At 43.0% G+C, this 22,099-nt stretch overlaps 1 protein-coding gene across 1 annotated transcript in view; it reads left to right on the top strand.

Moving 5' to 3' along the window:
* The window catches only part of LOC137893240 (dmX-like protein 1), a 37,057-nt gene that overhangs the window by 11,894 nt on the left and 3,064 nt on the right, over positions 1 to 22,099 (top strand). Inside the window, exons 18-48 of the mRNA XM_068738692.1 lie at positions 211 to 1,472; positions 1,883 to 2,141; positions 2,715 to 2,848; positions 3,776 to 3,959; positions 4,077 to 4,187; positions 4,351 to 4,520; positions 5,611 to 5,708; positions 5,826 to 5,991; positions 7,575 to 7,703; positions 7,826 to 7,958; positions 8,191 to 8,984; positions 9,368 to 9,463; positions 9,841 to 10,008; positions 10,699 to 10,890; positions 11,050 to 11,126; positions 12,873 to 12,994; positions 13,259 to 13,516; positions 13,763 to 13,968; positions 14,147 to 14,292; positions 14,973 to 15,058; positions 15,154 to 15,355; positions 15,935 to 16,052; positions 16,450 to 16,512; positions 17,998 to 18,084; positions 19,126 to 19,244; positions 19,631 to 19,778; positions 19,964 to 20,024; positions 20,233 to 20,360; positions 21,410 to 21,487; positions 21,647 to 21,738; positions 21,844 to 21,896. Of these exons, the coding sequence (XP_068594793.1) occupies positions 211 to 1,472; positions 1,883 to 2,141; positions 2,715 to 2,848; positions 3,776 to 3,959; positions 4,077 to 4,187; positions 4,351 to 4,520; positions 5,611 to 5,708; positions 5,826 to 5,991; positions 7,575 to 7,703; positions 7,826 to 7,958; positions 8,191 to 8,984; positions 9,368 to 9,463; positions 9,841 to 10,008; positions 10,699 to 10,890; positions 11,050 to 11,126; positions 12,873 to 12,994; positions 13,259 to 13,516; positions 13,763 to 13,968; positions 14,147 to 14,292; positions 14,973 to 15,058; positions 15,154 to 15,355; positions 15,935 to 16,052; positions 16,450 to 16,512; positions 17,998 to 18,084; positions 19,126 to 19,244; positions 19,631 to 19,778; positions 19,964 to 20,024; positions 20,233 to 20,360; positions 21,410 to 21,487; positions 21,647 to 21,738; positions 21,844 to 21,896 (5,940 nt within the window). The remainder of the gene's footprint in view (positions 1 to 210; positions 1,473 to 1,882; positions 2,142 to 2,714; positions 2,849 to 3,775; positions 3,960 to 4,076; positions 4,188 to 4,350; positions 4,521 to 5,610; positions 5,709 to 5,825; positions 5,992 to 7,574; positions 7,704 to 7,825; positions 7,959 to 8,190; positions 8,985 to 9,367; positions 9,464 to 9,840; positions 10,009 to 10,698; positions 10,891 to 11,049; positions 11,127 to 12,872; positions 12,995 to 13,258; positions 13,517 to 13,762; positions 13,969 to 14,146; positions 14,293 to 14,972; positions 15,059 to 15,153; positions 15,356 to 15,934; positions 16,053 to 16,449; positions 16,513 to 17,997; positions 18,085 to 19,125; positions 19,245 to 19,630; positions 19,779 to 19,963; positions 20,025 to 20,232; positions 20,361 to 21,409; positions 21,488 to 21,646; positions 21,739 to 21,843; positions 21,897 to 22,099) is intronic.

The raw sequence follows: 22,099 nt of genomic DNA, 5'->3' as shown, positions 1-22,099 counted from the left end.
TTTTCTTAGGAAACCAAGGATTAAATTAGCAATTTCAGGCAAATCTACATCCTATTTTATTGAAGTATGATTAAATAACATTCCAGGTCAATCCTGCATGACTTGCATTTGAAAATGCTTGTTTATGAACAATCTTTTAAGGTTAATTTTAGGATCAGCAGATTGTTGAAAAGATCCATGGTCAATAGTGTATTTTCATTCTTTTCCAAGGTCACTTGAGTGCATCCTGTTCTTTGCCAGCTGGCCGTGTGCCCTACCTCCTCGCCACTTCCTGCTCTGATGAAAAGGTGCGCTTCTGGAGGTGTAATATCACTGCAACAACGCCTTCCAATATGGAGAACTTGGTGTACAGTTGGGAAGAGTGGCCTCTCCTGGTGGAGGATACGCTTCCCAAGAGCAGTACAATAAATGTCAAAGGTCGCCCTGTGGAGGTCTGCTGCTGTCATGCTGGCCGGATCGCAGTTGCTTACAACCAGAAGCCAAGCACGCCACTGGACTCGACGCCTCATTGTGACTCTCGCAGGCTGCTGGCTTCTCCTCCCGCACTCTCTTCCTCTCCTTATGTGCACTGCAGCAAAAACACCCCCCTACCCCCAACCCTGGCTGTACAGGATAAGCCAACCCTCACTCTAAGTCCCAACCCAGCAAGCACAAGAGAACCACTGGTCTTCATTGGGATCTTCCAGTGTGAATCCACAGGTGGATCACAGTGGATTCTGGAGCAGACTATAGTTCTGGATGGCACAGATCCCACTGCTAACGGTGGTGTTAGCAGTAGCGCAGCTGGAAATCCCAGTGTTCCACTTAACATGGGAGCTCGGCCTAAAGAGAACTGTCTTCTTTCTACTGGCAAGAGCCTGGTTCACTTGGACTGGGTCTCCCAAGAGAATGGGTCTCATGTTCTGACTGTAGGTATTGGGAAAAAGATTTACATGTATGGTTGTCTTTCTGGGAAGCCTCCAGAACTCTGTCTGTCCTCTGATGCCGATAGAAGCCAGAGCTCATCCCACCTGGTTCTACTTAGAACGGTTGATTTGGTTTCCTCCGTTGAAGGCTCATTACCCATTCCAGTCTCCCTCGCCTGGGTGCGAGATGGCATCTTGGTAGTCGGCATGGACTGTGAGATGCATGTCTACTCCCAGTGGCAGCCCCCAGCACCACCCAAGCTTAATGCTGCATTTGCTCAAGAGACAGACATTAGTAGCAGCATCTCCTGCATAATCTCAGCTGTCAGACGAAGCCAGGAGGACGGCATCAGCCCTGGGGGTCCCATGTCATCACTAGTCCCTTCTAAAAGGGCCCTGACAAGATCCATGATGAGCTTAGCTCAGAAACTCAGTGGAAAGAGAACAGCGTATGATCTCCCCCGAGAGAAGGAAGATTCTGGGCTTTTTGAAGCAGCTCACCAACTCTTTCCTACGCTGCCTCAGTACCATCCTGTACAGTTACTCGAACTCATGGATCTAGGGAAGGTAAGGAACAGAAGTTACTCAAAAACCTTTGATATGATTGTTGTCTTTGTGTCAGTACCTTCTCCTTTAATGTAATAATTGACATATACCTTATAATTTGAAGATGTAGTAGAACAAATGAATTCATTTTTATGTGCCAGGGCACATTTAGCTCAGTTGATAGCTTTGTATGGGGCACATGTACTATGTCCCACAATGTCACCCTCTGCCGCATGCCTTCCCTACACTCTGTCCTGCATTTCCTGTCACCTTTTCGGCTGTCTCTATCAGTAGAAATACGCAACGCCTGGAAATATACCAGGAAAAAAGTTACAGGCTAGAAAGTTATCATTTGTTCTAGTTACTTTACAAAACAATCTGAGTTCATGTCATTTTGATATAAGCCTGTAACAAATGTTGTTCGTTTTAAGGTTCACCGTGCCAAAGCCATCCTCTCCCATCTGGTGAAATGCATTGCTGGAGAGATTGTGACACTTAGAGACAGCACAACTAATCAAGAAAAACGTGTGCGTTCCCGAACTATCAGTGTTGGTGGCTGCACAGCCACCAACTGGAAGATGTTCAGCAAAACAGAAAACTCCACCCCCAACTACACAGAGATAAGCTCCGTCCCTCCGCTGCCTCTGTATGCACTCCTGGCAGCTGATGAGGACAAATCACCAAATGCTGGTGGGTATACAGAATGTTATTGTAATAATATTGCTTTCTAAGTTATATAATAGTCGGTGTACTTCTTTTCATTAGTATTTAACATTGGACAAATAGCACTGATAATACAACATTAAACAGTAAATATATAACTGTAAAGGCATTTTTAAAAATAATTTAACAATCGTTTTCCAAAGGAAAACAAAAACAGAGGTTCTGTACAATGATTAAAAAGCTGTTAGGATCAGGGAGATCAATAAATTTTAACACTAGTGATTTGGGCCCTGGATGATCATTTTTGCTTTATTAAATCATCTTTTAAAACTTGCATAGTCTGTTTACGAAAGTTGCCTTTGTTTTTCTCACATTTTGCTGATCCTACAGTTTTTTGTGAGACACTCAGAAATATAATAATTCAGAAGGAAGTCAAATATACCACTCTCCCATTTGTAACCACCCCGCCTCAGACTGAAAGACGTTGAGGGTGATATCCGTCTCTTTCTATGTCGGGTTCTCTCAGTAGGAGAGAATCTCTCTGCATGTCTCTTATGAAGAATATGTCATGGAATTTTACTGTGTTGTGCCTCCCTCCAGATAAAGCGTGTAGCGTGAGTGGAGATAGTGGTCATGATTCGTGTCACACCGATGCTTATGATGAGCTCTTTAAGGCACCCGCCATTGCTGATCTGGACTCTCTGGACAGCGATCAAGAGGAAACGGGGAACAAGGTCAGCTTTGGTTAGCTTACTACTGCTGTACTTTCGGTTTGTCCCCTGAGGGGTCACCACAGCAAATCAACGTTCTCCACGTCACCCTGTCCTTTGCATCGTCCTCCCCAACACCAGCCATTCTCATGTCCTCCCTCACTACGTCCATGTATCTTCTCCTGGGTCGTCCTCTAGCCCTGTTCCCTGGCAGCTCCATCATCGGCATCCTTCTACCGATATAGTCCCCGTCTCTCCTCTGGACATGTCCAAACCATCAAAGTCTGGTCTCTCTGACCTTGTCCCAAAACATCTACCCTTCACTGTCCATCTTGTTGTCTCATTTCCAATCCTACCCAACCTGGGCACTCCCAAGGAGAACCTCAGCATTTTCATCTCCGCCCCTTCTAGCTCCGGCTCCTGTCTTTTCCTCAGAGACACTGTCTCTAAGCCGTCCATCATGGCTGGCCTCACCACTGTCTCTTAGACCTTTCCTTTCATCCTCTCTGATACGCTCCTATCACAGAGCACAGCTGATACTTTCCTCCACCCGTTTCAGCCTGTCTGCACACGATTCTTCACTTCCTTTCCTCATTCTCCATCACTCTGCACTGTTGACCCGAGGTACCTGAAGTCCTCTACGTTCTTTACGTCTATTCCTTGTAACCTCACTGTTCCCCCTGGGACCTTCTCATTTACACACATGTACTCTGTTTTACTCCTGCTCAGCTTCATTCCTCTCTTTTCTAAAGCATAACTCCACTTCTCTAAATTCTCCTCTACCTGCTCTCTTCTCTCACTGCAGATCACAATGGTTATCTTATGCTTAGTTAAACATTTCTGTGTTTAGTTTCATTTGCACATTACTTGCTACTTTTATCTGTTATGTTTTCTTGTAAAATATTGAAACCATGTGATTCATTCTATCTGCTGCCTTGTTCCCTTCTGTAGGTCATTGACCTCTCCCAATACAGTCCAACATACTTTGGTCCAGAACATGCGCAGGTTCTGTCCAGTCACCTCCTTCATTCCAGTTTGCCAGGCTTAACCAGTACGGAGCAGATGTCTCTCATGGCCCTGGCTGACACCATCGCCTCCACAAGCACAGACCTGGACAGCCATGGCAAGAGCAAAGGTATTGTTGGGCGAATGAAAATAGGAAAGATCTTAAATCGTCAAATAAGTGGAAATACAGTAAGATTTCATGAGCAATGCTGTGTTGAAGTAGTGAGAGCTGTCATTCATTTTGCAGGTGGAGATACGTTGGATGAGTGTGGTCTGAGGTTCTTGCTGGCTGTCAGAGTCCATACCTTCCTCTCTACCTCCCTGCCACCAGCCCACCGTGCACAGTTGGTACGACAAGGTACGGTTGTCTTTAAATAGGTTTCTCTCGGCTCGCTTCATGACTGGCATAGTTAAATGTGGATGGACTGCAGTAATTGTTCCATATCTACCGGTAATTTACCTAGCCTAAAATTGCCTATGAAATCTTCGCCCCATTTTTAGTGTCCGTTTCTCCTCTGCAGGCTTGTCAACATGCCATTATGCCTGGGCTTTCCACTCCGAGGCTGAGGAGGAGCTGCTGAACATGCTGCCTGCCTTGCAAAAGGAAGAGACCACCTGGCCGGAGCTGCGAGCCATGGGCGTGGGCTGGTGGCTGCGCAGCAACATCAAGTTACGCAGGTGTATTGAGAAGGTGAAGCACCTGATCACTTAGTCCATTATTAACTTTATTATTAGTTGGGTGTCTGTGAAAGTCTGCTAAGTATCACTATGTATGACAAGTGAATGAAATATTCAGAATTTGAGGATTTGTTGGCGGTGGGTCGGGGGGGTTCTTTTGTATTCTGTAGTACATATTGTGTGTTTTGGACTGCTGGTCAACTAAGCTACACAGATGTTGAACATGGCTCCTTGTTTTCCTAATATAAATTGCATCCAGGAATTTTAAAGGATTGGCTCCAGCTTGGCCCGCGACCCAATGACGGAATAAGCGGTCTGAAAATGAATGAGGATGAATGAATGAATTTTAAAGATGCATAATCATATAAAGATAGTTTGTCAGTGACACTAAAACTAACTAGAAAAGCACTCAGAGAGCAGCTTATTCAACTCCTAATTAGATTTACTCCATCCACATGGTGGTCTGGATCATCATCAAAAGGTTCTAAATTGTTATTGCTATCTTTATACACGAATCATGAAAAGTACAAGTGAATCAAAGTTGCTGTGTGTTTGTGACTGATTTTTGAACCTGTAAATTGGATTTTCAAAGTTAAAATGTAATATTTTTACTGATTCCATTCTGGATCTGATCCGGATGAAATTCAGTGGTGAGATAGAGGTCCCCACCCTTTATGACTGTCAAATTCCATAAACACGTACACGCACACTTTGACCACTGACACATTGACTGTAATGTTACTGAAAATGTCAAGCCATTTCTGCAGTCTTTCTAACTATTTTAAATTATATTTGCAATGTGTTACATTGTTTTTGATGTTTATTATTTATCATAATTTAAGATTTAAAAAAATGTTAAGGGACCACAGACGTGTCCTGTTTTGGTGAAGTTGTGCCCTTCGAAGTGTCATTCTACTTTATAATAATAGTGCTGTTGATTGGGTAAACTTCAAACCTTGCTAAGGCTGCTGTAAAATACAGCACTAGAACTGAGTTTGAGCCCCTCGCCGGAATTACCTATAAAGCTGCAACTTTTTCTATGGAATAAACTGCATAGGCTGAGGAGAGACGAGCTGAATTTTTGTTTCTGTCTACATTGTCAGGTTGCCAGGGCTTCTTTACAGAGAAATAATGATCCTTTGGATGCAGCTATATTTTACCTTGCACTTAAAAAGAAGGCGGTGGTCTGGGGATTGTACAGGTAGGCAAACATGATCTCGTTTTGGACATGAAATACAACCAAGGCTGTTCGGCCAGATTACCAGAGCTATATAACTCCACCATTCTTGTGTTGAATCTACAATGTCTCTCTCTCTAGGTCTCAGAAGAATGCCAAAATGACAGAATTTTTCCACAACAACTTCAGCGAAGACCGGTGGAGGAAAGCAGCAATGAAAAACGCCTTTTCTTTGTTGGGAAAGCAGCGCTTCCAACATTCTGCAGCCTTCTTCCTTCTAGCGGGCTCCCTTAGGGATGCTGTCGAGGCAAGTGGAAAACAGGCATGACAGACTGTTAGCAAGGAGTGCAAGTGTCACTTCACAGCTCGTTAATCATAATTTATAAAGCTTGTTATTAGCCAAGTGATGGTCCATTTCATTTGTAAGATATGTGTAACATTACCCATTATTTTTCTAATAAATCATAATCAATGGCAGCGTTTGGTGGTCCTTACTAAGGACTTTCAACGGAAACAAGACCGCAAGGGCTTTTTTGAAATGCTCCTCTTAGACAGGATGTTTGACTTTATTCGTACTGTAATACATTCTACTGTGTGACTGTACTTGTACGCTAACATTCTATCTAATAAATATCATCATCATCTAGTAAAAACAGGAACCTGCTGAAATTCCTTTAGCAGGTTCCAGAATTCCAGGTTCCAGAATTCCTTCAGAATTTCTGTAGCATGCAACATTCTTTTTATTATTAAAACAGTTAAATATATTTCTGCGGCTGCGTCTTTTACCACAAAGCACTACAGAATTATTGATGTTGACAGTTGACTCTTGGGTGTTGCTGTCTTTTCTCATTTTGTGAGAATTGTCAATAGCACTGTCGCATTTATAATCCAGGAGCACCGTGCTTTCGTGGAAGCGTCATAAATTGGGACACTACATTCTACTTCCATTTCATAAAAAATATGGTTTCATGTTACGATTCTCCATCACAAAGTGCATAAGGGGATGTAAGATGGTTTGGGTCAAGCGAGGCCACATGCTTATTTAATAGAAGAGTAATGTTTTTAATACGACCCATTCTGTTTAAAGAATACATTGTTCATAATTAATAACTCATTCTTATATTTAGGTCACATTGTGAGTTCACTGCCGGCGGTTAGGGATAGTGTTGAATATTTGCAATTGACCCAGCTTACAGCAGTTTGATCACGTGTAACTTCTGTGCTTTTCCTCTATTGGGGTTAAGCAGACGGTTAATTTAATTTTGCCCATTACAATGAGATGTGGCTAGCAAGCGAAGGAGACCAGTGTAACGCATCATACACGCTTCACTCCCTGATATCTGCAAATTCATGTAGGCGAAGGTGTTCACTCATGTTAGCGGTACAGCCCTCTGTGCACAAAATCATCTTGGCTCACATGCGACTGTCCATCTCTTACTAATGCTTCTAGAGTGCTGAATCTGGTCAGGGGACGTGCTTAACCTCTTATTCATCAAGGTTATTTCTGCTTGAAAAGAGCTTGTGGAAATGAGTCACTTTATTTCTTCTGTGTGAGTAACTAGAGCTTCTCTAAGCATTTTATGGAAATGAGCAGTGTCGCCCAGTCAAACAGCTATTATTGACTTTGCTTTTATTTCTGTGGCTGGGGGGTAGTGCCATTAAAATTCACCTCACTCCTTACCAGTTGGGAGCAATTCGGCTGTCTACTACATTTTTGCTTTATGCACGCAATGTTTTGCATTTATCTGATCATTTTAAGCAGAATAATATTGTAGTTATTATTATTATGCTCTGGATTATTGTGTATCATGAATATGCCATATACTTTTTTTGTCTTATCCTCTCAGTCTAGAATTAAAACACTGACATAATTATCTGTACTTCTTTCAGGTTTGTTTAGAGAAAATGCAGGACCTACAGCTGGCTCTGGTGATTTCCAGATTGTATGAGTCTGAGTTTGAAACGGCATCCACCTACAAAAAGATCCTCCAGAGACATGTTCTAGGACAAGACAAACAGGTACAGATGTTGTGCTTTTCATCCCACGAGCTATTTTTTACTGTTGAATATCTCTATCCCATATGTCACTATTCATTCACTGAAGAAACAGACTGAGCCTTTTTCACCTCTGTTTATTTCAGATTCAACCCCACCAGGACCCGTTCCTGCGGAGCATGGCCCACTGGGTCCTGGAGGACTACAGCAAGGCCTTGGACACCCTACTTGAGCAGCCTGCTGACAACACCAGCATGGGGTCCACTATGGGCAAAGGTGGTTCCCACCCTCACCCCTCCTGTAAGTCACCACAGAATGTAGCTCACATAGATCAATATCTTGACATTCAACAAAGATTTAGTTAAGCCAGCTGTAGCTCTGTTTCTACGTTGAATCCAGTTAGAGATAACATCAAAATGTAGTTGCTGTCAAAATGCCAAGGGCTGATCTTTTTTATTTTTTTTTATACGGACAGATCAAATTAATTGCTATTTCTCTCCAACTACGACAGGTTCAGCTTATGTGTCTACATGTAACCCTGTGGTTTTCAACTTTTACACCTATCTGCGGACTCATCCACTCCTCCTTCGACGCCATTTTGGCTCGTCGGACAAAGCGAAAGTTGGCCTGACTGCTGAGGGTCGCAGGGCAGATTCCATTAGCCTGGAGGAGCGAAGGCTATTTTTCACAGCTGCGCATGCACATTTGCAGGCTGGCTGTCCCATGTTAGCACTCGAAGTCCTCTCAAAGATGCCAAAAATCCAAAAGCATTCCAAACTCCCCAACCACGAGGGTACAGACATCACTGCTGAACTCTGCGTGGGGAATAAAAATGGGAAAGCATCAGATTCCGACTGGCCGGGTCTGAATGGATATGACTCTGATGGAAACAGCTTATCCAACAGCCACTCAGATTCGGTGTTGAGTTTTGACTGGAGTCAGCCATCAGTAGCTCTCCCAGACGAGCACTTGGAGCTGAAGTGGGACAGTGACGATGACGATGATGAAGAAAATATTAATTGTAATGCAGAAGAAAGTAAAGATGGTAACAAGAGAGCTGCAGACGGCAGCAGTATTTTACATGACGTGCAGGAGGCTATGTCTCCACCAATGGCGGCATTGTCTGAAGAGCATGCTGAGGACAGCGATGACTTCATAGCACCATGCGATGACATCCTAGCTGCCCAGCTGAAGTTCACTGCCTGCTTGAAGATCATGACCAATGAGCTCCGGACGTTGTCGACGGGCTATGAACTGGAGGGAGGGAAGTTACGTTACCAGCTCTACCAGTGGCTAGAGAGAGAGGTAAGAACACAAACATTTGGACAATTTTGCAAATTCAATTCATTTTTAGTGAAAATACTGCTGCTGTGATTTTATTTTCATCTGTGTGCAGTAGTCTTGCTGCACCCCAAGGTTCGCTCAATAAAACTTATATAACTTGCATAACTCCCACACGTTTCCAGCTTTCCTCAGCACTGAAGATTTTTTATTTCTCTGTGACAGTGCTTGTAAATATACAGTATATCATTGGTATAAACTACACTGGCTTTTCTTTATTACATTTGTTTTTTTTTACTGCGAAAGCTGTGTGACAGTTTGTAAAATCATTTACTTTCAAACATGCAGAACAAAAATGTACTCCTCCTGCATGGATTGATTTTGAGATAGAAGCCTGTTTTCCCCAGGTGGTGGCTCTCCAGCGCTGCTGCAGCTACAAGCCCTGCTTGCCAGACCTGTCAGTCCAGGGTGATGCCCCTGTTTCTGGCTTGGTGGAGGAACAGGTGGGTGAAGAGGGCTGACTTTTGTTAGATGTTCATGAGGAGAAAAAAAGGAAACACATGCTGTGATAAAACAAATTGACAGAACGGGGCATTTGATTTAAATGAATTTTTACTAAATTCCCACTTGGATATATGAATATATTAACACATTTTGTTGTTGTTGTCAATCACGAAACTTACATCATGCTTGTGTTTTGGTTTTCAGCAGGGAACTTTCAAATGCATATTGCACTTGCACTATCTTTACTGATTTAATTTTAACATCAATGAGTTTTTAAATCGGTTTTAGCAGTGTAGGATTTGAACACAATCACAATCAATTTTGATAAAATCAGGATATTAACGTGATTTTGTGATGTAAATTATTTTTTTACCAGCCCGGGAGTCCTCGTGGTGACGTTCAAAGGAACAGGAGGCACTGGCTGCAGAGCAACCAGCCTTTATTGAGGATGTTTCTGAGCTACTGCAGCTTGCATGGAGCCCATGGTGGAGGACTGGCCTCTGTACGCATGGAGCTCATATTATTGCTTCAAGAGTCTCACCAGGTATTTAAATCGTGCATGGATGCTTAATAAAGACAACTTATTAGCACAGCAGAAAAGAATGATAATATCAGCCCCATGGAAAGAACGCCCTTCCAACGGACCTAAAAACACATACCGATCACAAGACGTTTAATGATGGAGTGAAAAGCTGGTCATTCTCAAGACATGAACAATCTCACGTTCAGATCTACTTATTGTGTGATACAGGCTGACCGTTTGTGCTACACAGGTCCTGGCTTCGGCTGAATGAGGTTGCGTCAAATTCTAGGAGCTCAACCACCGCGGGGATAAATTGCTTGCCTGATTCGCGCTCTTGTTTTTGAACAAAAGTTTTTTCACACTTCTTGTTCCATGGTTGTCATGGAGTTTTTTTGTGTGTTTTTTCTTTTGTATTATCTGAGCCAGTAAGCAGAGCTTCTATAAAAAAGGTGTTATTCTTGCACACAGTCAATTTCAAGCATGATGCCAGTGAATCCAAACCACCCCGCATTGTCTCTTCTTTTTTTCTCTTTAAACCTTGTTCACGTCCACACTGGTGAGCACATCGGGCTCAGGAAAAGTTTGAAGCTTTAAACATCACCCATCTTTCCCCGGCTTGTGCTGTCAGATGCCTCATTTATCTTCTGAAAAGGAAACAAAGATGAATGCATGTTGTGTTTTGGGTTTACTGACATGTGGCTCTCCCCACAGGATGATCCTATCCATTCTGCTTTGACACCATGTTTTCAGCAAACCGCCATCCCTCTCCTGATGGCGTGCACAGCTAACGTAAAAACGGTGGTGGCCAATCCCATGGTCTACCTGACCAACCTGACTCATGACATATTGGAGACCATCAATGCACTCAGCTCTCCTCCACATCCAGATGTTGTTGACAATGTGGTGAGGCAGTCTCGATGATCTGTTTCTGCCACTGCTGATGGCCTAATTGGATATTTCCTTTATCTATTGAAACACAGTGATCTTACTTGCTTTATTTTGATTGCATTCGTTCATCTCAGACACTGATTCATGTTTTTTGTGTCTCGTTCCTTCCTTCAGATCTACGTGATGCACACACTGGCTGCCTCTTTGTCGGCCTGCATATATCAGTGCCTGTGTGATGGACACACCCACAGGTAAGTTTCTCTCCTGCAATGTTTTGCAAATGGATTCGAAGCTACTTTCCCTCAAGGCTGTCCTGTTGTCAGAGACTGCAATGTAGTCCGAGGCCTCACCCCAAAGCGGTGATGCAGCAAAAGGTGGTTTTGTAATTTAGGGATGAAGGGAAAAGAATCATTCTAGATTTCGAACCAGTGTTTGAAAAAAAAAAGAAAGTGCTTTTATCTGGTAAGACTCAAAGAGGTTTGCGCTCATCCTGGTTATCAACAGTTCAGAATGTCTCTGAGCAAACTTCTTGAAGTCTTTTCGAGGCTGGAAGTGGTGGTTCACTCTGTTAACAGCATTAGAAACCAGTGGATTATAAGAGTGATGCAGTTTTGTTTTCTTTGTTTTAACTTTCCCATTTAAATGATGAATTGCTAGCAAAAACCAATTCTGCTGCGGTACTCGGGTTTCCTCCTCTGTAAGTTGTGCATGCATTGTTTGGTGGTCACATATTCATAAATGAGGGTCTGTGTGCGTTTGTTTGTTTGAAGGTTTTTAACTTATTGGAGCAGAATAATAAGAGAGTGCAAGGGACCAGTATCATGCATATTTTATGGTGAGATTAATGCTCACATTCATTTAAAAACTACAACTGTACAAAATTACAAGGACGCTTTTGCTGTCTTTGGTCTTTGAGTGTTCATCTTCAGGCGTAGCCATTATAACTTCAAATTAATATCAAAATTATGACAAACCTTTATGATTTATTATCACTAATTTATTTAATCCCCATTTATATTGAAAGGCTGTTTTCTGCGTGTCAAGGTAGAAGTTGCCTTTTTTGTGTGTGTGTTCTTGAAATAGTTGTTCGAAAAGGATGTTTAAATAAAATGGACTGTCAAAATGTACGTTTTTGGATTTTGAGGAAAATGGTTGCCATGTAAACGGCCCCCGAGTTCTTGTAGTCCAATTTCATCTGGTTTGTGCGGTTTCAAGTTGTCCACCTATCCACCATTTCATTTGCACAAAGGATGTGAAACACGTTCTCATAGGAGTAAAAAGACAGTCCCTGTAGCTGGTTATCATAGGAAGTATGGACTTTAGAGGAAAAAATAAAGCTAAAAAGTTAGGATGCCCTCTGGACATCTCCCTGGGGCGGCATTCTGGGCTTACCCATCTGGGAGGAGACCACGGAGTGGACCCAGGACAAGGCTGAGAAGCTACAGCTGTCATCTGGTTTGGGAACAACTCCGTATCCTCCCAGAAGAGCTCATGGAAGCGACTCGGGAGAAAAATGTCTGGGTCTCTGCGAAGTCTGCTTTCCCCCGGGACTGAGACCAGGATAAGTGGACGAAGAAAAGCTTGGATGTCAGCTTACTGAATGTTTTAAATTCATAGATTCTTTGATCTGTATTATAAATGCTATGTAAAAATGTTCTCTGGAACATTCTATGGTTTTTGTGTGGTGTTGAAAAGCCAGTTGATGAAGCACTTCTTCTCTATGACCAGACGGCATAGAAGGCTTGAGCTGCGATGCAGCACATTATAGTATTTCATTTCTTGACGGAACAAAAGTTGACAGCAGTGCCTCTTAGAAGCATCATCCTGGAGTTAAAACATTTAAAGTAAAACAGTGAGATATACATTTACATCACCTAACCCAATTTCACAAAATGCCCTGTCCCGCCAGCATTGTGTGTTTCTAATGTGCATGTTGTGCTGCGCGCCCTCAGACTGACTGCATGGTTTCTGTGTTTTGTCTGCTGGGTGTCCCACAGCCATGTGAACCACTTCACAGGAACCGTGTATCAGAGTGTGTTGCTGTCCCAGAAGCAGCCTGTCAGGACGCTCAGCATGGATGAATCTGTCCAACCCAACACATCCCCAACTCAGTGGCCAGGTAGATCAGCTTAACGCGTTTCTGCCTGAATCCAAGAAACAAGCAGAGATTTAAAACCCATTTTAGGTACTTGTCTGTCTCGTTCTATGTCCGGATTGTTGGGAATGAGGCTTCTAATGGATATAAATCATTTAAAACAAGTCGTTGATATGTAATTGGATCCGTAATTTTGCCTTCTGATTCATTCATATGCATGTGATACAGCAGCAGGATGTGTGTATGTGTCTGCTCTATATAAGGGTTTTCCTCACACTTTCTACCCAGGTATCACGTCTCTGATTCAAATGTTGAGCTCAGCGGGTGATGAAAGCCAGCCGGGTTTAGCTGTGCTGCTCTGTGAGATCCTGACTGCGGTCTTCCTCAGTCTTTTTGTGCATGGCATGGCCACTCACTCCAGCGACGAGCTTTTTCACATCGTGGCCCATCCCCTCAACGGCAAGCTTTGGATGTCCGTGTTTGGGGGTGGTGTCCAGATCCCCATCAAAGAAAACCCCAACAGTCCAATGAAAACACCCCCACCAGGTTCGTAGGGTCTTATATGGCCAGTCAGATATGCTGACTGATTGCCTGGCTGGCTTCTTTTTTTTTTCTGGAGGTGACACAGGAGCTAAATCAAATCAGTCCAGCTTAAGTAATTGCGTTTGCATCTGTAGGTCAAAGTGAAATCCATCATCTTATTAATGTAGAAGCGCGGTTGGCATTTGTTTTGTGTTTGTTGTGAAAATGCATGAGTAATAAAAATGTAACAAGCGCTTTGTCTCGGCACAGAATCTTTACCGAACAGCTCGGAAAGGAAGTCAAGGAGATTCAGGCTTCTTTCATCACGCAGCGGTTCCAGAGGGGAGGCTGAGGTGGAGCAGCAGTGCCCCTCCACTCCCAGACATGGCCTTGTGGTGGAACAAGAAGCTCCCTCCGTCTTTAAAGAACGATTTGTTCCTCCAGAGCTCAGCATTTGGGATTACTTTATCGCTAAGGTCATCCAGAATATAAAAAAAATAATAATCAGTTGAATCATATTTCACCCAGTTCTGTCTGTGATGATTTTATCTGGTAAATTAATGGCGACGTAATTGTTTTTACTATATCTGTGTGGGTTGAATTCATTTAGTGTTGTCTGCGTCTTTATTCATTCTGTTCCTGTCTGTCCTTCAGCCTTTGCTGCCACCTTCAGAGGGCAGAATCGAATATGACTCTGAGGACAGCCGGAGCAGTCAGAATGAAGAGGATGATGACGAACATGAAGATGCGTTGGACCCCAACTTGCCACAAAGAGAGCATTGCAACAATAATTCATACAGGTAATGGCACAGTGCCGAGTGTGTATAACTGCATGTTACGCTTTACCTACTTTATTCCCCTGACCCTGGTGAAGCGGGGCTGCAGGGATGGGCTCCGTTTGTCTGTGCGTTCGTTCACAATTCTGGTGCGCAACTCAAAAGCATTTTTTTTCCCCCACAAAAACCTCTACAACATAAAACAACAAAAACTGCCATGGTGCCTTTTTGCTGTTTTCGTTATTTCTATTTTTATGTTTACAAGTTGGGCTCATACAGTGATTGGGTTTTTGACTCTGAGGGTTGGCGAGGCAAACTGATCGATATTTCTTCATGTGCTCATCTCCCATGTACTAATAGAAATGGAATAGAAAGCCTTTATTGTCATTGCGTAGTGGGTATGCAACGAGATTAGGAGAAAGGCGCCCTCTGCAAGTTTTAAACTTCTTTTTTGGAAAATAAATTCTTATTTCTGAGGGACATCTTTACTATCATTTTTCTAATTAACATTTTCCTGTGCTATGGTTGTATTTTTTTTTCTCATGTTGACATTGTATTCAGTCCTCCCAACTCTAAACATTTAGCATAAACAGTCATTTTGAATATATTGTCAGACCGCAGAATTATCAAAGGCAGCTCGGGACTAATCTGGTTGTATATTTAGATAATTACATGAGCGTTTTAAAGGCTTCTTCTCTTCTCAGTTGGTGTTTGATGCGACTGGCAATGGTTCAGCTGGTGTTGTCCAACCTCAAGTCCTTTTATCCAGTGGCAGGATATGATCTATTAGGTAAGCGCACGTCTTCAGATAATGCTGCCCCAGTTCGGTTTGTTTTAGCTAATCTTATTGCCTTCCATTTTGTGTCCTGCTTCTACTTACGGCAGACTTGCCCGTGGCTTCTCCACTGTGTCATGCTGTGCTGAAGACGCTGCAGCGCTGGGAGCAGGTCCTGCAGAAAAGGCTGGAGCTCTTTGGTGGCCCCCCATCTAGGTACATCTCCACCCACCTCCTGGATGAAACGGCTACTCCTGGGCCTGCCCTGCTCAGACACAAGGCCCTGTTTGAACCATCCAACACCCCGTTCAGGTCTGACTACCAGCCCTTTGACATAAGTAAAAGTTTTCCAATGAGATGTTTGTTTGTTTATCTGTTTTGATGGAGTTTAATATCAGTCCGGCTTAGAATCAGGTTGTGAATGAAATATCAGGTTTGTGTTTGCTCAGGGCTGAAGAAAATGTAATGTTTACGCATAGAGAAAGGGATTGATTTATCTGATGCCGCTTCCAGCCTACATGCAGAACCTTCAGGTCTTGTTTATGTTTACATCATCTACATATCCATACCATCCAAATGTACTGTATTTGGAAATCGCTCCCTAAGGTCCCCGTGCACGTTAACATTCAGCCTTCAGCACATCTGACTCCTGTAAATTTCCACATGGCTCTTATATTTTTCCCAGCAGAGATTTCTCTCCCTCTAGGATGGTTACTCTATTTGCGTTTGATGTGTTTTGCCTGAGGCGCCAAATATGTGGAGTTTTCAGATTTACACCAATGGCTCAAATAAAAAAAAAAGAATATTTTCTAACACATCATGTTTGCGCCTCAGTGAGCTGCTTTAACAAGCATCGGTGTTTACATGCTGGAGGTCCTCTGTTCATTTCAGGACCAACCACCCTTTAGCGCTGCCCATGAAGCGCTTGTGGCAGTTTTTGGTGAAGCAGGAAGAAGTACAGGAGACTTTCATCAAACACATCTTTACCAAGAAACGGGACCCCAATGAGGTATACTGTTCACGACAGGCTCCCCCCGCTGCATGGACTGTGTTGCTCTCAAAGCTAGTAATTAGCAAGTTGCCACTGAATAACACATTAACTGCTTTGTCATAATAACGTCCACATCGTATCTGTGATTACCCCCAGGCAAAATCTACATCAGTATTGTTTCTACGTCCCCGTTGGCATGATTGTGCTTTTTTTATTCAGCTTGCCAGGCCCATGTTTTATTTCTGCCTCTAGTTGCATGGCAATGCTGTGATTTCATTCAAATAATTACGCCCCGTTTGCTTAACTGCAAAATCATTTATCGTCTCCGTCTGTGTGCTTGACTGCATGGTTTATCACTGTTGTGTGTTTTGTGCTTGTGTGTGATTGTTCTGTGCTGCTTCCCAAATCATTAAAGTCTGGTGAGGACCGGCCTGACAATGTGAAATATTCAGAGACGGAGGAGACGGGAAACTATCAGGTACTGCTGCTTCAGATAAGGTTCTGATTGATGGTATTTGGGCTGGGATGGATCGGCTATCGCATATCAGTGCTGGCTGAATTGTGTCCATAGCAGCAAATACTGACAGCTGTCAAAAACCAAAATAAACACTTGCACTTCAGACTTTACCTGATTTCAAAGTAATTTTGAAACTATATTGTTTAATGAATAATTCATCAATACCCAGATCAAGAGCTGGGTCTCTGGGAAGGGTCATGGAAATTAGAATTTTTGACAGTATTTTATTAGTATTAGTAGTAGTATTTAATCATGCATACTTGGTCACTGCTGGTTCTGAACTGAATCATAATTTTCCAACAACTGAGACAGAAACTGTCGTCTTTATTTCATCAAAGAATTTTCCTCACATGTTCACAAAAGTAATTACATTTTAAAGAACATTAATTTATAATAAGTCTTTAAGAAAATACAGATTGATTGTACGGTAATTGATCATTTTAGCTACCGTATGTTTTTGCTTTTAGTCATTCAGATTGAACCTGGTGCCTTTGTTCAGGTTTTGTGACTAATGTGGGTGGTTAAAACGGTATTCATTAGACATGGGAATAAGTACCGGTATTTCATTTGCCGTGTACTTGAATATTAGAATAGAAAATGTGGTTTGTCTTAAATAATCAAAGCAATATGAAACTTGTGACATATTTACTGTACATGTATGTTCCTGTCAGAGCGTGATATTAATCTTACATCCAGCTGTCTAAATATTCATGCTGAAAGTATAAATCTTACTGTACTCTGATGCTACATTGAGATTCTTTCTTTAATCTTCTGGCTCTTGGTGTGCAAGCTGTCACCATGTAGCTGCCCCATTTGACTCAGTGTTAAATAACCCAGTCTCTCAAAGGAAAAGCGATGAAGCTGGATAGCTTCTGATTAATGGACCCAAACTGTCGGGCTGAATCTGTGTCTCACAGAGATTATCTGCTTTGTGAAAATGGCAAACCACCATATTTAGATTTCCACAAATCGACTTTTACTTTACTCCATGTTTGAGTGATTCTGGCATGCGAGCGCACCGCTGCTATACAGTATGCAGAGCTTCCGTATAGCTTCACTGCCTGCATCCCATAGGGCCGCTGCTACAGTGTTTGCTTGTGCTATCTAATGGCTCTAACCCAATTATGTGTGCTGCTGTGTGTTAACTGTGTCGACTGATACACCTCAAAGGTCCTCCTCTAACCCCGAAAGGAAAAGAAATGCAAAGAAGTGCATACAGTACGTAATAAAAAAAATAGATAGATCATGCTCATCTTGAGAAATGGCTGTTATTACATCAGCTCTCATCTACAGGAAATAAATTGATGCCTTATTTATGAGCCCATTATCAATCTTGTAAGGCTGTTGTTCCCCCTGCATGAAGGGAAATCTATTATGGCTTGTAGATGTTGACCTGTGTGTGTGTGTGTGTGTGTGTGTGTGTGTGTGTGTGTGTGTGTGTGTTAGATCGAGTCGGATATGGCTTGCCCTGGAGGAAAGGCACGCATCATCCACAAGGAATCTGACATCATCACAGCCTTTGCCATCAACAAGGTACAACTCTTTTAAGCATAGCCTATATCCATTGGTTCTTTCTGAGTCAGTATATTTGAACATGAAATGCTTAAATATATAGTACGTGTAATACAGTATAATATAAATGCTGCAGTGTGTCATCTCTTTGAGTCATTCAACTACTTTCTCTGTATTTGGAGAATATTAGATATGAATGGTGCACATAGCACCAGTAAAGAAATGTGGACGCGCCCTTTACACCTAAACAGCATGTATGCTTAGATTCTCCCGGAGAGATCCAATCACCGACATCAAACCTGCTGTTTGATCAAACGTCATGTTTGTGTTAGGACCAACGAACATCCCCGAGCTTTCCAACCAATACTTTTGTTTCCAACAGACTGCTACTATTAAAAACGCAAATCCACAATCCACAGGCCTGGCAAACCGCAGGGGTTGAATTACACTGGCAGGAACCCTGATATGAAGGTTTCTTCAGCATCCAACTATTCAGTTGTATTTTCTTTCTTGGAAACCTGCTAAAAAAAATCAGATGTCAAACAGTTTAATCTGCTTTCAAACACTGGAGCTCAACCGTCTGAGAGTTTCCACAAGCCTGCTGAGGCCTCAGACGGAGCTGCTTGAAGACTCAAAGGCTCGATGTGCTGACCTGTGTGGCAGCGCGGCGTGTCTCTTAGTTTAAACGGTTTTAGCCTATTTGCACATCAAAGCTGGGGTTTTTTTGGTTTGGGAGGCGCTACAATCCAAAATGGAAAATGATTTTCGTGCTGAAGTTTCACTCTGGGTGTAGTAAATTTCAAATGATGAGTGATTTCAAATGATGTTGCTGATGCTCAAAGTGTGATTCTGTTCCTTTGAATATAAGAATTTAGTCTTCACAGGAAGGTGCGCCTCACATCACACAGGAAAACTGTTTGGAAAAAGTCTCAGTGTGACTTCAAACTTCTTTCAAATTTGCACTTACATTAAGGCGCACCCTATTCCTTACCCTTATCCTTTCTGTCACCCCCCCACCCCCCGTCTCACTTTCCACACTTCCTGTCTCCGTCTGTCTCCCAGGCAAATCGTAATTGTTTAGTCGTGGCCTCCACCCATGACATTCAGGAGTTGGATGTGTCATCCATCTTGGCAACAAAGATCTTGACATGGATTGATGAGGATGAGGCTGAAACCAAAGGGTAAGAGAATAGTGCGTGTGTGTGTGTGTCGTTGTGTATGTGCGGTAGAGATTGTGACTGGGCATAGTGGTTGAGGTGTGAGAAATCCAGAGTCATATCTTCATAGGTATGAAGTATTATCTGTGTTTTAGTGTGCGGCTGCTCCTTTGTGATCTCCTTCAGGATATATTATAACACATGATTCTGTCATTATGCATTAGTATCATGTTTCTGACTCCTAGTAGCTTCGCTATAAACGCCCACGTTTCTCACAAGCGTTTTTCTTGAAGGTGCTAGCGCTATCTCACACGCAGCTGAGCTGTGTTGCTTCATTACTCTGAACTTGCTCGCTCAAAGTGCTTCCTGCTCGGATCGTCGCTGTCATGAACTCCTGTGAACCTCTGCAGGGTCAGCAGTGATGACTTCCTGGTGGTCCATGCACGCGATGACCTCGTCGCTCTTCATGGCACCACGCCCTACACGCACAGTAGCCTCGGCACACCCATCAACATGCCGTGGCTGGGAGGGGTGCAGACCGGCCGGGGGGCGTCTGTGGTGAGTGATGGTTTAACACAGAGAAATGTCACTGACTCAATCTGCTGAGCCGTCATTAATGTGTTGCTTTACATGTTTGCATCCATTAACTACAAATCGTTAATACTTTGTGTAACTGGAAAAGTAAATGTTTATAGCAATAGCAGCTTTATTAAAACGTCTTCTCTTCACTTCTGTTCTCAAAGATGATCAAAAGAAACATCAATAATGTGAGAAGAATGACCTCCCACCCCACACTGCCTTACTGTGAGTATAACCGAGATACAGATCAGTATTTATTTGGATTTTTCTTTTTGTAGTCGTGTGTTTTCCCGCCAAACTGCAGAGTGGAGATCCGGTTGTTGAGTCATGAATTATAAAATAGATCAGTTTGGGATCAGAGAAATGCCTAGATCTTGTGTTGTGTCCAGCGTTCTCATCAAAATGCAGTATTATATTGTTTTGTTTTCTCCAGACCTGACGGGGGCTCAGGATGGCAGCGTGAGGATGTTTGAATGGGGTCACTCACAGCAGATCATCTGCTTCAGAAGTCCAGGAAACTCCAGAGTCACCAGGATACGATTCAACCACCAGGGAAACAAGGTTCTAAAGTGTCCGCATTTAAAGTTCTGACTGGTGCTGTAGTGGAAGGAGAAGGGAAACGTCCCTCTGGGTGCAGAGGAGATAATTCCATGCAGATTTCAGGCTCATAATCCCTGCAGTCCATGGAATGTTGTTCACTCTTTATGCTTCTGGGGTGATATCTCAGAAAGGCCTCGAAGGAATTGGACATTAGAGGTCAAAGGAGACTGCGACCTCAGAAAAACCGCTTTGGCCAAATCCAAAGAAATATTGTGTGAATCATGACTTTTCACACAAGTGCTTAATGGGGTTAAACGATGATGGCATCATATATCCAAAAGGTTTGCCTCACTGTCGTCGTAATTTTCAGCAAAAACACTTTCCAGCCATTATTCACCTCCATTACTCCTGGAACAGAAGGGGGGGGGGTTGTCACCATATTTCACAGGCCTCGTACCGAATGGGCGACATTAATCTTTGGCGCTCACCTTGAGACTGCGGTGACTAATAAAGATCTACTGTGCTGCAAGCTGACAACGTGGATGACGCGTCCACCTTTTTGAATGTTGGCTTCTGCTTTAGAGGCAAAGCTTGAACACGACACCAACTCGTTGTCTGCTGATTCGCTGTGTTCCTCTATTATAAACTCCCTAAAGACAGATTAGTAACCGGAATCATCTTCAGAACCTTAATTACGACGTTGTTTTTATGCAACGTCTTCACTAGACTGTACGCAATGAGTCTGGACAGGCGTAGCGTTCCATCTGGACTGGTGGGTGGGGGCTTACAGCCATGAGGTGCTAGTTCTAGTTCACCCACGACTCGTTTGCATGCCTGGAACAATTGAAAGGGCCGTCGACCACCATGAAGATGTCAAAGTGCTGAGGCTAGAAGCGTGTAGATTGTGATTTTAGTCGCGTAAGTTCTGCTTGGATTCGGGAGGCTGGTGACTTTTTAAAGCTCATTTGAACACAACCCAAAACACCTGAAGGGCGCTGACTCAAACTTCTGTCCATGTATAATGTGAAAAACAAAACAATGCCGTTCAGCATCTGATATGCTCTGTGTAGTTTGGTATCTTAGATGCAGATGGAGGTTTGAGTCTGTGGCAGACCAACACAAGTGGAAATGCACCCAAACCATATCTGGTAAGGAACTCCCGGAGCAGCTTTCCCTCTTCAGCGTGTTTGTGTTAGCTCCATCTGTCCTCATCCTCTCTTCCTGTCATTCTCATTTGTGTTTACCCTTCTCCTACCTCTCTATTACTGTCACTGTTACTTACCGTCTCCATTATTTCTCTCTGCCAGACGTTGCAGTGCCACAACAAGACAGCTCATGACTTTGTCTTCGTGGGCTCCTCCTCCCTCATCGCTACCGCCGGCCTTTCAACGGACAACAGGTAGATTCTGCTCCATCCACCCCTCTATGGCCAATAGGGATTATGATATGCCCCCGGATTAAAATGGTGGAATGGACAGTAATTTGGCCGTATTTGACTCCACAGAAATGTGTGTCTGTGGGACACTCTGGTGACTCCTGGGAACAGCCTGCAGCACAGTAAGCAGTACAAGCACAAAGCATTGATTTATTTTTAGTGAATGTCTCCTTGACGAATCATCTTGGCGGTTAGCAAAATTTGACATCACTGTAAGTGGATTATTTATATCCTCACAACCCCTCGGTCCGCTGATTTGTCTGTTTTCTGATATTTTCTTGACCAAAACATTTGTCTTTCAATTTTATTTCCATTTTTTCTCTTC

Source organism: Brachionichthys hirsutus, chromosome 4 (assembly GCF_040956055.1).
Source record: "Brachionichthys hirsutus isolate HB-005 chromosome 4, CSIRO-AGI_Bhir_v1, whole genome shotgun sequence".
NCBI lineage: Eukaryota > Metazoa > Chordata > Actinopteri > Lophiiformes > Brachionichthyidae > Brachionichthys > Brachionichthys hirsutus.
This window is presented reverse-complemented; position numbering and strand designations above follow the sequence as displayed.